Source organism: Crinia signifera, chromosome 4 (assembly GCF_055691185.1).
Source record: "Crinia signifera chromosome 4, ASM5569118v1, whole genome shotgun sequence".
Lineage (NCBI taxonomy): Eukaryota > Metazoa > Chordata > Amphibia > Anura > Myobatrachidae > Crinia > Crinia signifera.
This window is the reverse complement of record NC_139220.1, coordinates 212,834,468-212,852,344: the sequence shown is the minus strand read 5'-3', so window position 1 is coordinate 212,852,344 and position 17,877 is coordinate 212,834,468. Positions and strand designations below refer to the sequence as shown.

The 17,877-nt window shown below is 41.8% G+C and overlaps 1 protein-coding gene across 6 annotated transcripts in view; it reads left to right on the top strand.

Moving 5' to 3' along the window:
- LOC146074974 (neuronal acetylcholine receptor subunit alpha-5-like) overlaps window positions 1–9,522 on the top strand; it is a 36,656-nt gene extending 27,134 nt beyond the window's left edge. For all 6 annotated transcript variants that reach the window (XM_083183734.1, XM_083183738.1, XM_083183735.1 and 3 more), the window contains 2 exons: window positions 1,548–2,379; window positions 7,772–9,522. In XM_083183734.1, coding sequence (XP_083039860.1) covers window positions 1,548–2,379; window positions 7,772–7,945 — 1,006 coding nt within the window. In that variant the 3' untranslated portion in view covers window positions 7,946–9,522. The remainder of the gene's footprint in view (window positions 1–1,547; window positions 2,380–7,771) is intronic.
- The last annotated feature ends 8,355 nt before the right edge of the window (window positions 9,523–17,877 follow it).

Sequence of the window (17,877 nt, the reverse complement as noted above, 5' to 3'; positions counted from 1 at the left end):
TAGTGAGGCGGAGAAGATGAGGGGTGTATAGCATTTCCCTAGGTACTTGTGTGTTCTCAAGGCGCCCGCGAAATCGGCCGCAAAGCGCATGCAAAAAATCGGATGTGATTTAGCGGCCGATTTTCGGCCGATTTTGCGTGATTTCCTGCCGATTTGCATGCTATTCCATCCTTGCACACCCCCACTATCCAAGTTAGCCTGAAGCGGTACGCGTCCTACTGACCTGTTCATACCCCACTATCCACGTCGGCGTGGAGATTAATAAAGTGTGGCGAGCGCAGCGAGCCACCGAGGCCGAATCGTGGCAAGCGCAGGGGAAAACGATCCCGCGAGGGGACATGGATTACTTGACGTATATTCCGCGTCCCCTTGTGGGGCTCGCTGCGTTCACCACGCTTCGGGATCGTTTTCGGCATCCGCTCGCCACGCTTGCTTGATCGGTGGCTCGCTGCGCTTGCCTCGCTTTATAAAATCAACTCCACGCCGACGTGGATAGTGGGGGTATGAACAGGAGGGGAGGACGCGTACCACGTCCGCTCACCACGCTTCGGGCTGACTTGGCTAGTGGGGGTGTGCAAGGATGGAATAGCATGCAAATCGGCAGGATATCGCGGAAAATTGTCCGAAAATCGGCTGCTAAATCGGCTGCTAAATCGGCCGTGAAATCGCACTGCAGATCAAATCGGCCACTAAATCGTATGCGATTTAGATGAAATCGGGCGCCCTGATAATACACAAGTACCTTTCCCTATTTTTGGCGCCGGTGGAGGGAACATAACCTTTGTGTATTTATACAAATTGTCCTTATCGTTCTACTGGGGACACCAGCTGCTCTTGAGCGCAGTTGAGCACAATTTCGATTTTTCTTTTCATAGCATTACAACATGTTGCAGGCAAATGAGACATAGCATAATAATAATTTAAGTGATCTGTTATTGAAGCAGTCTGGTAAAGCCATGACAGGGATAGAGCAGACCTTTTAGTCCTATCTGTTGTGGGGAAGATGATAGTATTAAAAGTACATTGAATTAACAAGAGCTGTAGGCAGAAGGTAATAGTATTAAGTGTTCTTGTCCTTTTTGAATGTTCCAAACATTTCTTTATCATTATGTATTTCTGCTTCCTTCTGAAGCCTTTTAGTTCAGTCTGATGCAGAAGTTAGGGAAGGGAGAGAATTGAAAACCATATTAAAGTACAATTAGATGTTTGTAGGATTTAATTGGTTTAGATGCTCCTGTAACTGGTCTGACAATTGAAAGAGAAATGTCATATTTTGTGGAATGTATAGAATGCCAAAAGTACAGCAGGGCTGTGATTTATTCAGGAGCAAATATATCATTAAATGGTTGAAAAGCACAGAGCAAACAAAAAAAGAAAGCAACTTAGTAAAAGTAGCAAGAGGCATTTATGTAGGTCAATACGTTGAAGTAGTCTAAAGGTGGAGAATCACTTTTTATATCTCAAGTAAGTGCAGTAGTTTTCATGTAGAGGTATAGAAAAATAATTTCTAAAAATAATCTGTTTATGAATACCTGTCTTTATTTTAGTGCTGATGGTCGTTTTGAAGGCTCCGTTACAAAAGCTGTGGTCAGATTTGATGGCACCATTAACTGGACACCACCTGCCAACTATAAAAGTTCTTGTACAATTGATGTCACCTTTTTTCCCTTTGACCTACAAAACTGTTCCATGAAGTTTGGATCATGGACTTATGATGGATCACAAGTTAACATCATTCTCGAAGACCATGATGTTGACAAGAGAGACTTCTTTGATAATGGAGAATGGGAAATAGTTACTGCTACCGGACAGAGAGGGAACCGAACTGATGGCTGCTGCTGGTTCCCATTTATTACGTATTCATTCATCATAAGACGTTTGCCTCTCTTTTATACGCTTTTTCTTATCGTTCCTTGTATAGGACTTTCTTTCTTAACAATCCTTGTTTTTTACCTCCCTTCCAATGGAGGTGAAAAAATCTCACTTTGCACATCTGTGCTGGTGTCTCTAACTGTTTTCCTTCTGGTGATTGAAGAAATAATTCCATCATCCTCAAAAGTTATACCTCTTATTGGAGAATACTTGGTCTTCACCATGATATTTGTGACTCTATCAATTGTTATAACAGTTTTTGCGATAAATATTCACAATCGATCTTCTGCAACACATAATGCAATGGCACCTTGGGTCCGGAAGATCTTTCTTCATAGACTTCCTAAATTGTTGTGTATGAGGAGTCATGTAGACAGATACTTTACACGGAAAGAAGAAACTGGAATATTGAATGGACCACAGAAATCCAGGAATACATTAGAGGCAGCTTTGGATTCCATACGTTATATAACAAGGCATGTGGTTAAAGAACATGAAGTCCGTGAGGTATGTATGTCATCTGGATAACTGACATAAAAACTTTTAAATGTTTTTTTTTTTTTTATTGCTCTCCACACACACACAAGTCTGGGGAGATATTGAAGTCAATATCACTATCCTACATATATATTATATATATATATATATATATATATATATATATATATATATATATATATATATATATATACATGTATATTCCAATTCTATATAGTAGTTTGGTGCAAGCCAACATTTTTACCTTCCTTAGCTAGCTTACTTCGTAATTTAGCAATATCCACATCAATAAAATATTCAAGCTGGTCACTTACTCTTCTGCCATCTTTGGAATAATTTTCAAACTGTAACAGGTCTCTTATTGTTTTCATTTGTAGAGTGGATTTGTTGCAGATTTTTGGCAGATATATACGAGTTGTTCATTAAGATGCTTTCCTGCATTTTTGGATCCCCAATCTAGATTTAATCTCTCTAATGGTCCCCGTATATCTATGGGGTGATTCCCCAACTCAGATGGACTGTGTACATCGATTGGCAGCCAGTGATGATCAGTAAGCCATCAGAGAATCAGTGAGATTGAACATGTTAAAAATGCCTGATTTGCTGATCCTGATCGATTTTAGCTTTAAATCTGGGAATCAGAATTTTTAAATGTTCCCGACCCACCCAACAATGGATTGGGACAGTGGAGGTCATTCCAGTTGGCTTGCTAAGCAGCGTTAGTTTGCTTAGCGAGCCTTGTAATGCCTCCCGCTATACAGCAAATGTACCCACCATTTTAATAATGGATGCTCTGCAGTACTAACAGCGGGACACACAAAATCTCAGACATATGTAGCACGTGGCAACTATATTGTACAAGAGCTACTGTAAGTATTTTCCCAAATTCTACTCACACAATACAGTCATGTAGCAGCTCAACATATAAATAGCATAAGCACACCATATATCAGTGCTTCCCAAACTGTGTGCCGTGGCACCCTGGGGTGCCATGGAGCACTTGCATTGGTGCCCTCGGGTGGTTTTCCAGGACCAATTTAAATTATTTATGGTCAGTGTAATATGCAAAACCAGTGTTTGCGGCTGCCAATCATAAACTTTGTTGACAAGCAGAAGCAAATCCTGTCCCTCACCACGGGTTACGGTCACTAGGTCTACAAGCATTATGTCGACAAGCATTAGTTCAACATGACTGAAGGTCAACATACAAGAAGGTTGACATGGTTTAGGTCGACAGGGTCATTAGGTCGACATGGGGAAGGTCGACCTTCAAAGGGTCAACATGGTTTTTTTCCCCTTTTTTTTGAGCCGACATGTGCCGATAGGTGGTATTTCATGCCCTACCATCTACTAGGGCATGGTGGGAGAATAAAATAGTATTCCGAGCATAGCGAGACACCATGCCCGAAGCATGGCAAGTGCAGCAGTGCTACATTTCTGTGTCCATGGCAACTGTGTCAACATTTGGATCAAAAAAGTGAAAAACCCCATGTCAACCTTTTGACTGTCGACCTTCATCATGTCGACCTAATGCTTGTGTTGACCTAATGACCCTGTCGACCTAACCCATGTCAACCTTCCTGCATGTTGATCTTCAGTCATGTCGACCTTCCTTCATGTCGAAAGGGGGGGAGTGTAGCAGCGCTGATTAAAGTAAATATAATTAAAATACCATAAAAACAGTGCAGATTGGACTGATTGTACAATTTAAAAGAAACAATTTATTAAATGATGAGACCAAAATATGCTGGTAAAACACAAGGGGTAGGTCCTGGGGGGACAAGTGGTGTGGGACTGTCCGTTCCTATTATGCCTGGAAATATAGTCATAAAGTGCAAATGCAATAAGCGAAATTGGGTTACCGTCCACCTGTAGACACGTTGTAGGGGTGTGATGTAGTTCTCCCTGGGACTCAAGGCCCTGAGTTGGAATGTGGGCCGAGTCACCGTCCAGAGTAGGGGAGACACCCAGGATGGAACTCCCAAAGATGGTGTTGGGGTCTTTCAGGATGTAGTTTGGTGTCCACGGTTAGGTAAAACCCGAAATAGAATCCACGGCTGGTCTGGAACAGTCCAATCAAAAGTGAAAAGGGGGGGAAAATTGCAGTACACCTGACGCGTTTCGCCGTCTCAACGGCTTTATCAAAGGTGACATACTGGTGTGGCTGAAGGTTTTTTATACCAGACTTGACAGGAAATAGATTTGGTCACATGGTACATAGTATACACATAATCAGTCCAATCTATAATTAAAATTAATGAAGGTATGTGGAGGAGGCAGAAAGAGCATAAAATTAATTATAAAATAACATTTTTTATGAGAAAAACAATATAATATATAATGAAATAAAATAAAATAAAAACGGGGGAATTAATTGTGGGTGCACTTGAGTCATGTGGCTCTGGGAAAGAGCCATCTTCCTATTGGTTATATTAAAATACCTGGTTAGTCAATGTGTCCCCGTATTGGTTGGACATATATAAATAGGAAGAAGGGCAATGCTTGTAAGGGCGGAAGTAGTATGTCCGTCCGTTTATTTGTGTAACATGGAGCTGATAGGGCAGCGCCGGCCGTGTACGCGGTGACATTGTACCTCCGGCCGGCTCCCCTCGCAGCAGCTATCTATTATGCGTCTGATAGGCGCGAGGGTGGTATATTGGTTCCACTACGATGCAGAGTGTTTACAAAACAGCCGGGTGTGTGCGTGATGACGTAATACGTCCGGCATTTCAGATGTGGCTGTAAGTGGCTGGATTTAGTCACATTGTGTGCGTTGCGTCATAGCGTCACGCAACCTTCGTGAGTAGACGTGTTACTTAGATGCCCATAGTTGTTGTCTATTGGTCACATGGTCGGACAAGGGAGGTCATGTGATCTACATTGTGATTACTGGTTGCTATGGTTATCTAGGCAGACGGGAGGATATAAACAGTGCTAGGTCCGGAAATATTCAGAGCAGAGTTCTAATAGATAGATTTATCATGAACTAACAGAGCAGTTCCAAATATCAATCACATATTCAGAGGGAATATATCCTATATAGGGGACGTATAGTATACAATTTGGTTTATACAACAGAAAATACAATTTCGACTAAAGAATGTTTATAAAAAATGAAGCAATATAGTAAAGAAAATATATATAAAAAAGGTATATACATTTTGTTAACCCTTACATATGGGCAGTGTTGGAAAGGGTGTAAAGTGATTTCTTAGTTGTACATGGCCACATTTTACTAGTGAAAATTCGGAAAAAGATTTTCCGAATTTTCACTAGTAAAATGTGGCCATGTACAACTAAGAAATCACTTTACACCCTTTCCAACACTGCCCATATGTAAGGGTTAACAAAATGTATATACCTTTTTTATATATATTTTCTTTACTATATTGCTTCATTTTTTATAAACATTCTTTAGTCGAAATTGTATTTTCTGTTGTATAAACCAAATTGTATACTATACGTCCCCTATATAGGATATATTCCCTCTGAATATGTGATTGATATTTGGAACTGCTCTGTTAGTTCATGATAAATCTATCTATTAGAACTCTGCTCTGAATATTTCCGGACCTAGCACTGTTTATATCCTCCCGTCTGCCTAGATAACCATAGCAACCAGTAATCACAATGTAGATCACATGACCTCCCTTGTCCGACCATGTGACCAATAGACAACAACTATGGGCATCTAAGTAACACGTCTACTCACGAAGGTTGCGTGACGCTATGACGCAACGCACACAATGTGACTAAATCCAGCCACTTACAGCCACATCTGAAATGCCGGACGTATTACGTCATCACGCACACACCCGGCTGTTTTGTAAACACTCTGCATCGTAGTGGAACCAATATACCACCCTCGCGCCTATCAGACGCATAATAGATAGCTGCTGCGAGGGGAGCCGGCCGGAGGTACAATGTCACCGCGTACACGGCCGGCGCTGCCCTATCAGCTCCATGTTACACAAATAAACGGACGGACATACTACTTCCGCCCTTACAAGCATTGCCCTTCTTCCTATTTATATATGTCCAACCAATACGGGGACACATTGACTAACCAGGTATTTTAATATAACCAATAGGAAGATGGCTCTTTCCCAGAGCCACATGACTCAAGTGCACCCACAATTAATTCCCCCGTTTTTATTTTATTTTATTTCATTATATATTATATTGTTTTTCTCATAAAAAATGTTATTTTATAATTAATTTTATGCTCTTTCTGCCTCCTCCACATACCTTCATTAATTTTAATTATAGATTGGACTGATTATGTGTATACTATGTACCATGTGACCAAATCTATTTCCTGTCAAGTCTGGTATAAAAAACCTTCAGCCACACCAGTATGTCACCTTTGATAAAGCCGTTGAGACGGCGAAACGCGTCAGATGTACTGCAATTTTCCCCCCCTTTTCACTTTTGATTGGACTGTTCCAGACCAGCCGTGGATTCTATTTCGGGTTTTACCTAACCGTGGACACCAAACTACATCCTGAAAGACCCCAACACCATCTTTGGGAGTTCCATCCTGGGTGTCTCCCCTACTCTGGACGGTGACTCGGCCCACATTCCAACTCAGGGCCTTGAGTCCCAGGGAGAACTACATCACACCCCTACAACGTGTCTACAGGTGGACGGTAACCCAATTTCGCTTATTGCATTTGCACTTTATGACTATATTTCCAGGCATAATAGGAACGGACAGTCCCACACCACTTGTCCCCCCAGGACCTACCCCTTGTGTTTTACCAGCATATTTTGGTCTCATCATTTAATAAATTGTTTCTTTTAAATTGTACAATCAGTCCAATCTGCACTGTTTTTATGGTATTTTAATTATATTTACTTTAATCAGCGCTGCTACACTCCCCCCCTTTTTTCCTGTACAGTTCGGACGTGACAACTCCGACATAAACCAGCAGCTGCTAGTGACTCAACACAAGTCACAGCGCCACCCACCCCGTACCCCTCCCTTGTGGAGAAGTACAACACTTTTTCTTCCTTCATGTCGACCTAATGCTTGTCCTCCTAGTTGGTGTCTATCCAATGATCCATACCCCTCACCACATAAATGAACATAAGGATAACATATAAACACAATTTATTTAATTTAGTATATAAAAGTACTCAAAAAGAAACTTTTCACCTAGGGGTGCCATTTAAAAAAATCTTATACTAGGGCACCGTGATTCAAAAAAGTTTGGGAACCACTGCCATATATAAAAAAAAAAAAAAATAATAATAATAATAATATTAATTTGCTGTATTTTTTGTGCATGTTTTTATAAACTTCAAATTTAAAGTTAGAAATTGGAAAGTGCAGAGAACATCACCGGAACAAAACAGTTCAATTCAACCCAAATAACATGTAACTTTGTTTTGTTTCCAGGTTGTTGAAGATTGGAAATTTGTGGCTCAAGTATTAGACCGGGTATTTTTATGGACATTTCTTATGGTTTCAGTCCTTGGGTCCTTATTTCTATTTATTCCTGTTATATACAAGTGGGCGAACATCATTGTGCCTATACACATTGGGAATATGCATGGCGACAGAACTACATAGTCTACTTGCCTATACCTTTCTTAAAACATTGAATGCATATCCCATATATTTGCTGCTGTATGTAATATTTGAAAAAATAATGCTTTAAAAGAAAATATTTTTATTTGATTAGCTTGTATAGTTTAAATGAACAAAATAAATATATACTAAATTAATGAAATGTATGTGCAATGCATTGTTTTTCTAAAGCTCTATTTTATTAATTAAGCTGCTCTTGCTGGGACATTTTGATACAGCATTTTGGAAAAGCTTCAGAGGAATTATTACCCCTGAAGAAGTCCATATGACTATAGTGTTAAGCAGGGCTGGATTAACAATGGGCCTGATGGAGCTGCAGCTGAGGGCCAGGGCTTTCCAACAAGCCTGGCTCCTTGTCACTAGCCCCCACGGAACCGGAGATATCGCTGGGCAAAGCTGGAATGTTTTCGCCATAGGATAACATGGGACCCACTAATTCCGACCCCCACCTGGTTCCAACAGCTGCCTGTTCCCCCTCCGGCAGCACAGAAGCTCGAGGTTGATCTCAACCGAACCCAAACTGCTGGGCCTTCAATCTGATACCAGACTGGTCCATATGGGTTAATTGGTTCCAGAGATATTGCGGGTAAACCTATTTTTTTCATTTCTGAAATATAATTTCATGGCTGTTCATGTTGTTTGAGGGCAGATTTCTCTGGAAGCAAACGGCCCAGTTTAATGACACCAAAACCATTCAAAGCCAACTCAAAAGTTCTTCAATATGATACTGGTCCCATGTAAATGGGTCAGTTGGTTCCGAAGATATAGCTGGTTGGTAAAGGGGGGAAAGGAGAGGGGGGTGGTTTTCTCTCCCCCTCACCCCAGAAAATGCAGGGACTAGGCTGGTGTAAAAGGGGGAAGACAGGGAATGTCTCTGCATGATCCTGCAACCATATTCTCTGGTAAATCCCTGCATATTCTGGTGTAAAAAGGGTATTATTTAAAATACCCGGGACCTGCAGTGATCTGAATACAGCCGGGCAGCATCCTGCTCTCTGCCCGGCTGTCAATGGCTGTCACTTCTGCCCGGTGGAGGCTGTCCCCCAGTTACCGTGAGCATGTATTTCCCCTTAGCAATGAGCATGCAATCTCACATGTCAACGAGCATGGAACCCCTGGCAATGAAAATGTAGGTAAGCAGCACTTATGTAGCATAAGTTTTAATATGCATTATGGTGTTTGGCATAATACGTAATGGCTTATCATGTAATGTGCATTATGGTGTAAATATTTCATGTGGGTCAATGCCCCTGTTTATGAAGCATATTGTGAATTTTTGCTTAATCCGTTTGGTATAGTGTGTATTTTGGCTCATTCCATGTGGCAAAATGAATTTTGCCTTAATCCATGTGGCATAACGTGAATTTTGACTCAATCCATGTTCCATAGTGTGAATTTTGGCTCATTTCATGTGCCATAATGTGTAAGATGCAAGTACAGTTTAAGGGGGTTACTATTGTGTTGCATGAATTATATAAGGGGTATATGGTGTGGTAAATTTAGGTGACCACATAAAGGCCTTTATTCAGATCTGATCGCAGTACAAATTTGTTTGGAAAATGGGCAAAACCATGTGCACTGCAGGTGGGGCAGATGTAATATGTATAGAGAGAGTTAGATTTGTGTGAGTTATTTTGTTTCTGTGCAGGGTAAATACTGGCTGCATTATTTTTACACTGCAATTTAGATTTCATTTTCATCACACCCCACCCTAATTTAACTCTCTCTGCACGTTACATCTGCCCCACCTGCAGTGCACATGGTTTTGCCCATTTTCCAAACAAATTTATACTGTGATCCGATCTGGATAGGGGCCACAAGGTGCTTTTTTATGACTGGAGTGCCGCCTCACCCCGCAAGTATCTTAGGACATCGGTGTCCAGTGGGTAAACCTTTGGAGTGCACCCGGCAATATATATCCCTGCATCCTGTGAGTGCTGGAATTTGTAAAAAAAAAAAAAATATATATATTATATTAAACTGCACTAGCACTTTTCTTAATAAGTTTGGAGCCTTTTGTGTGCCGCCTACTTTCCTGCGACCATAAAGAATGGACTCACCCCTGTGGAGGTAACCCAGATTTGGGACACCAGAGTGCCAGGGAAGATATTGTGTGTGCGTGTGTATGTATCTATATGTGTGTATGTGTGTGTATATACTGTGTATGTATATGTGTGTATATATATATATATATATATATATATATATATATAGTGTAAATAGATGGAGTCACTCACCAGTCTTGTAATCAAACAGGGGTTCTTTTTAATCAGGCAGCATGGCAAACAACGATAGGCATCGACGTTTCGGTCCGCCTCTGGGACCTTTTTCTCAAAAGGGGCTTACCCTATTCCCAAATGCTGAGAGTCTGCCGCATCACCTCCAATCCGCCTCTGGGACCTTTTTGAAAAAGGTCCCAGAGGCGGACCGAAACGTTGATGCCTATCGTTGTTTGCCATGCTGCCTGATTAAAAAGAACCCCTGTTTGATTACAAGACTGGTGAGTGACTCCATCTATTTACACTGCATGCAGTAGCGACCTTCTAGCAAGCCTCACTACATTTTGGAATGTCACCCCAGCAACTCAACATTCAAATGTGAGTGCCAGTAATATGGACTATATATATATATATATATATATATATATATATATATATATATATATATATATATATATATATAATAAGGGGTTCTCAAAACGGCACTCTGTAGCAAATGGTAACGTTCTTGGTGCAGGGTCCAATGTAGTAGATAAAGAAAGCACTTACCCAACCTTGCAGCAGGAAAAGAGACAGACCAGCACTCAGTAAATAGGTGAAAAAAACGTGTATTGAAGTTGTTTTTACAGCATAGTAACAATAAGTTATAACAACATCACAGCTGACCCGACAGCTGTTTCAAACTGGATCACACGTCCAGTTCTCATCAGGGGTGCTGACAGTTAGAAAGGCAGCTATATTTATAGTACAGATAAAGGCGCCAAGTACGCCCATAGAACTCGACCCATAATCTCGGCAAGAGGGTCTCTGTGCCAGCCCATCTCTCAACTGGTGGATTTTTACCTGCAACCAGTGGTCAAGGGCACAGAAAGCTTTATAGAAGACACCTCTGACTTTTTGCGCAAATTGAACAGAATTACTGATATCTCACCTGGCTCAATACTGGTGACCTTGGACGTTCCAAGCCTATACACCAATATCCCGCACAATCTAGGGATTGCAGCTTGCCGTGAAATCATTACCAACAGTGACACCTACACTGGACCACCCATTGATTACCTTACCCTTCTGATGGAAATTATCTTGAATAAGAATTATTTCCTCTTCCTTAACAGGTTCTATCTCCAGCGCCAGGGCACAGCCATGGGGTCCAATATGGCCCCTGCCTACGCCAACCTTTTTATGACGGCCTATGAAAAATTACACATCAGTGGGAATCCAATCTTCAACAAATACATCAAGCTATATGTAAGATACATTGATGACTTGTTCTTATTGTGGACTGGGGGTGAGGAGAATCTGCTCCTCTTTGTAAATCACCTCAACAACATCCCTGGGACAATTAAATTCACCATCAATTTCAGCTGCAGTACCATCAGTTTTCTGGACGTCAGCATAACATTACAAGACAACCGCTTGCAGACCAGAGTATTCAGCAAAACTACAGATAAGAACACCTTACTCCATGCCAACAGCTATCATCCGGAACCCCTCAAAAGGGGCTTACCCTATTCCCAAATGCTGAGAGTCTGCCGCATCACCTCCAATCCAGAAGAACTACCATTAGCTCTGATAGAGATGGGTAAACGATTCCTGGAAAGAGGGTACTATAAAAAGGACATTGACACAGCACTACACAGAGCTCTTGAGCATAAAAGGGAAGATCTGCTCCTACAAAAAACCAAGACTCTGAATGAAGCGGACAACAGGCTAAATTTCTGCAGTACCTACACGGTAGTTTCCGGCCACATAAAGAAAAAGATTCTTGAACACTGGCACCTGATTGCGAGTGACCCAGTTCTAGAACCTGTACTTAAGACGCCCCCCAGGTTTGCTTACCGGAGGGGACAGAACCTTAAGGACCTCCTGGTGGTTACAGATGTATCTCCCAACACCCAGAATGCCACAACCTGGCTATCCCGTAAACATGGAGTATACAAATGCTCAGGTTGCACCAATTGCAACTTTCTTGTCACCGGGAATGAATTCACAAACCCAGCAACTGGACAGATATACAAACTACACCACAGACTAGACTGCAACAGCAGATACGTAATTTATGCGTTAATCTGTCCCTGCAAGTTGATATATATCGGCAAGACGACCAGAATGATTAAAGAGAGACTTGGACAACACAGGTCATCCATTAAGAAAAGCTCATCAACTACCAATGCAACCGTGGACCTCAAACAACTCCCTGTGGCAAGACATTACCTTGAAAAAGGACACAATATCGGACAACTCAAATGTCACCTCATTGACCATATACCGCCACTTAGGCGAGGTGGGGATAGAGACAAATTCCTGCTACAGCGTGAACTCAAATGGATCTATCGTTTGAATACCCTCACCCCTCATGGCCTAAATGAGGACTTTAAAATGGGCTGCTTCATTTAGCAGACACCTCACGAACAGTGCCTGAGTGTACTTATCTATGGACATTCTTAAGATACATATCCAACCCCTTTTTCTTTTGACTAGCGCTTGAACACATACCATTAAAATAATGCACTCAAACTGAAATAGGAACAGGTCGGACAGCCTTCTCTGAGGCCATGGCTTGTGATTCTTTTCTTTTAAATACACAACAGACACATTACAATAACCCCGCCGCGGGTCTGTGAGCTGGACTCTATGATTTACATGTGCCCCGCCGTGGGCTTAAAAGCTGGACGTTGTCTTTGTACTACCCTGTGTGGGCTAACGCTGTGATATGCACTTTGGGCTGATTTAATTACTATATGTATGTCGTGCTAGAATTGGTCGACATAACCTTGTGCTGACACCGCCGTGTGTCATGCTATTTAATAACCGTTTGAATCGCATCGTTTTACAGCCATCGTGGTGATTTTGTGCACTGAAATCGCTATATGCCATTATTAGACTGATCTAATGACTATATCTATCTCATGCCTAAAATGGTCGACATGAGCATATGCTGACACCGCTGTGTGTCAAGATGTTTATTAACTTGCTATATCTATCTCATGCCTAAAATGGTCGACATGAGCATATGCTGACACTGCTGTGTGTCAAGATGTTTATTAACTTGCTTTAGTAACGTGCTTTTCTATACCGCCTCCATGACGCTACTGCCGATTGTCGACACACCCAAAAGTTGACACCATCGTGTGTCCCGATGTCTTGCTTCCGAGTGCGTTATAATGATACACTTATGCATGCAATATACAAGATATAGCTTCTCCAGCATTTGGCAGCATCTTGGCTATACTCCACAGTGCCAGCTTTTAAAGCGCACACTGACACCGCAACGCGCAGAGGTAATGTGACGGCATCCTGTTTCACTGACTTAGCTCCGTTTCAGTTAAAACCTTGGTGTGTTCCCACCCCCATCCTTCCATTAACATGGTCACTTCACCCTTACTTACCATTTCTAGATATACGGCAATAGCGCTAGCGCTACCATCTGCCGATGCTAATACATCTAGCCGCACTGACAGATAGATACAGCCGTGACTGGGATTCCCCAGTGACGCGCTGAGCAGCATGACGCCCCCTCCTGATCTCCTAGCAACGGGACGCTACAGCAAACCCCGTGGTGCTGAGTGACAGCGCCAGCACGAGTTCTATGGGCGTACTTGGCGCCTTTATCTGTACTATAAATATAGCTGCCTTTCTAACTGTCAGCACCCCTGATGAGAACTGGACGTGTGATCCAGTTTGAAACAGCTGTCGGGTCAGCTGTGATGTTGTTATAACTTATTGTTACTATGCTGTAAAAACAACTTCAATACACGTTTTTTTCACCTATTTACTGAGTGCTGGTCTGTCTCTTTTCCTGCTGCAAGGTTGGGTAAGTGCTTTCTTTATATATATATATATATATGTGACTTGAAAACAGATAATAAACTGAAACATCGTCAGTTGGAGTAGTAATCTCCTTTTTTCAACCTGCTTTGTTAGTCTGAATGCCACACCTCTACCTTGGCTATATATATATATATATCTGCAGATCTGCAGTTCTTCCCTGTAGGAGAGAGATCCTTTAGAAAAAGGTACACTACACAGGGAAGAAAAGTATTTTTTCCAGAATTGTATTGGTGTTCACACACTTGTATATGATTAAGCATATCATCAGCTTATATTCTACTCTATAAAAATACTTGGTCTGGATTAACAGCCCTTCCTCCCCGTTTTTCATTGGAGGAGTTAAAAGCACTTTTTCTCCTATCATTGGAATGAAGAGAATTTTATGATGTTACCCCTGATGAAGTCACTCTAGACGAAACGCGTTGGGATACTTCTCACGGTTTTGCCGATGACAAAGTTGACGATAATAAACAAAGAAATTGGATGAATTCTTCTGGTCTGCTTCACTGATTTGTGATCACCATACATATGGACTTTATTTATTAATTCTAAGGCGCCATACCACAATTGTGCTTTTTATATATATATATATATATATCAACAAATGGGTTAACCTCTAAAGTGCGCTTTTCCTTATTCAACAGCAGCTCCTCCGATATGGTTCTCCTGTTAGTTAGAGCCAGGTGTGTACAAAAATGTAAAAAAGGGGGGTTATCGGAGTGCGCTAATCAGGGTACCACCTAGCCAGTTTCCACATTTAGTCTATTCCACTGATGCGTTTATCAGACTGATAAACGCATCAGTGGAATGGACTAAATGTGGAAACCGGCTAGGTGGTACCCTGATTAGCGCACTCCGATAACCCCCCGTTTTTATATATATATATATATATATATATATATATATAAAATATATATATATTCCATTGCACTCTTTGGCTGGAGGGAGTACGCATATATATCGTCTGATGCCCTCAGTGCTGGCGATACGATACATGGTCAACACTGCAGCCCAAAGTTTCAAAGTCTGCAGCCGTCGCTGGAAGGTAAGTATATCTGCAGCTTCTATTTTCCCTCTTTTCTGTGCCAGGCCCTTGCATTTGCCAACCTCTTTGCCATTGTCCACCTTATACTAAACCCTTTGCATTTTTCCAATTCAGCCCCCTGCCCTTTCCAGGCATATATAATTAGTTGAAACTATTTACACCACTGGTAGCCAACTACTGTCCTCGAGAGCTACCAACAGTTCACATTTTCCAGACAACCTAGCTGCTGCACAGGTGCACTCATTACTAGCTGAAACATTTTCAAAGATCCACAGTTGTAGCTAATTACTTCACTTGTGATTCTGTGAGGAGATCTGGAAAACATTAACTGTTGGTAGCTCTCGAGGACTGGAGTTGACTACCCCAGATTAACACAAATAGATACACACCCATGAGCAGACCACCCAAACAAAACACTGGTCACGCCCCCCACATTATTAGGTGCTGGCCACAACCCCTATTATTGCTCATAATAGGCCCTCGATAATTTTCAGCTCCAGGTCCATTTAGACCTTAATCTGGCACTGGTGGTAAGTGTGGCCTGGCAACACGTAGCTATCCGCCCTGGATGGACTACTCTAAGTTCTGCCCCGCATGCACGTAATAGTTTCTTTAAATCTTCTATCAATATAAATATCCACGTCTGTACATTGATATAATAGTAACACTTACTTAGTGGTTCTACCACGCGTACACGTAGCAGGTTCTTTGTAATCAGGACCCCAATCTCCAAAAGTAAGAAAGATATTTATTTTCCAAAAGGCATGCAAACCAGCCAGTACACAGGGAAAATGTACACAGAAGGATGAATAAGGTGGTAGCGAGGCGGGTGTCCGATGGACCGGTCAGAAGCGCTGCAGACGCTGGAGACTTTGACACCTTCCGTGCGCCTCCGTCCTCCTCATAGATGGATGTTAGCGAGTAACTGTATTTCTTGGGTTTTCCCTGGATTGGGGAGTTGGATGGTCCCCAGAATTTGACCAGCTGCTTGCTATTTAATTAGCACCATCATCTGCGCCTGATTAGGAGTCCTTGTTGTATTGTTCCAATTTATAGAGTAACATTTAAGTAATTAATGTTTTCAGTGTAATTTTTTGCATACTAACATACAGTCACAATCAAGTCAAGTCTTTAGCCAGACATTGACTATATAGCTTTGTATTCAAAACTTCTATTTTTGTAATCAATTTACCCTGAAACTTGACAACACATGAAAATATTTTGCTTTTATGAAACAAATCTCTTATTGTTAGAACATAAGCTGCCCATACACGCTACTATTTAGGGCATGCTTTCCGTGCTGTACTAGCACGGATCACATTGCATTGCCCGTGCACACGTTGTGCATGCAATGCGATGCAATGTGATGAAACCTAAGTACAAAAAGTATGTGCAAGCACATACTTTTTGTACTGTGCGATGAGGTGCCGCGGGAGCGCGCACCTCAAAGCACACATCGGAACAGCACGCATAGCAGCGTGTATGGGCAGCTAGAGACAGCAATAGGAAACTGAGCAATGCAGATTTTAAACATTGTTAAGGGCTGCACCCTGGTGCTTATATCCAGTGCTGTAACAATAAAACTCAAAAACTTTCAGGCACCCACTCTCCCTCCCAACCAATAGTACCTGCTTGTTGTCAGGGTTTCTGCTAATTGTCATGGGTCCCTCTCCCTTCTTGCTCCTGTGGGTCTATTATGCATGTCCCCATTAAAAAAAATCACTCTTACAAAGGCCATCATCTCCTCTAGTATCCTTAATAATTGTCTCTTCTGAGGCTTTGGCCATTTTTTGGAAGGACCTTTATAATGGAGGACCACAGAAAAGTATCTACAGGGGTGTAGCAGTAGCCACCACAGACCCCCAGCTCCCACAAGATTCCTACATGAATAGTCAATACCAGTTGAAGACACTGTCCAGGGAGGATCAATGTCTTTAGAAATTCACTTTTGCAGAGAAACTCCCTCATCTGCCCCCCTTCTACCCATCTCCCCCTCTTTTTGATCTTGGTCACCCTCCTCCAGGTGCTCCAGGTACTCGGACTAGAATTATATAGATATTTGGAACTGAGGGTCTCAGGCAGCACTTCCCTGAGGAGGCAGACAAGGGGCCCCAAAGCAGCCCCCTCTTCAGTTTCTGTCATCTTTGGCTTCGCTCATCTAGTCGTACCACCACAGACACCCCTCAGATGGCAGCGGGCCACCTTTTCTGACTCTAAAACAGCAGAAGTGATACTGCACCAAGCACAGCAGCATGGTATTGAGATGGTCATCAATGGATCTTCAAAAGCTGGAGGCACTGAAGGGAGGGTAAGGGTGACAATCCATAAGTAGGCGAATGGTGCAATTCCTCCTGTGGAGGCACCAGTTTTCTGTGGAGGTCACCCTCATGTTAGAACAGCAGTGTCAACTACACTTCTGCCTCAGAGGTTTCTGCAGCTGGAAACATAGGCTTTATAGCTTTATATAATGTTTTTGTATTTGACTGCAATTTTGATTAAACAAACATTTTGGAGGAAAGCAACATTATCTGACTTACCTTGTATTTAATATAGGGAGGTAGGTATCCACAGGATCATTAGTGTTTTAAAGAAGAGCACATTATATGGCCATTAAATAATTGATACTATATTCAAATATCATTTCTGCATCTTTTCAATTAGAAATAAACTATACAATGTTTGCAGGGAATGTGATAGATGCACTAACAGCCTACAGTACATCCTTTTTAAGGAAACAAAAAATTATACTTGTGTCGGTATGGTTTCCAAGACCTCTCTGTCAACAAGATTAATGACTAGCTACAGTCTTTGCCTTGAGG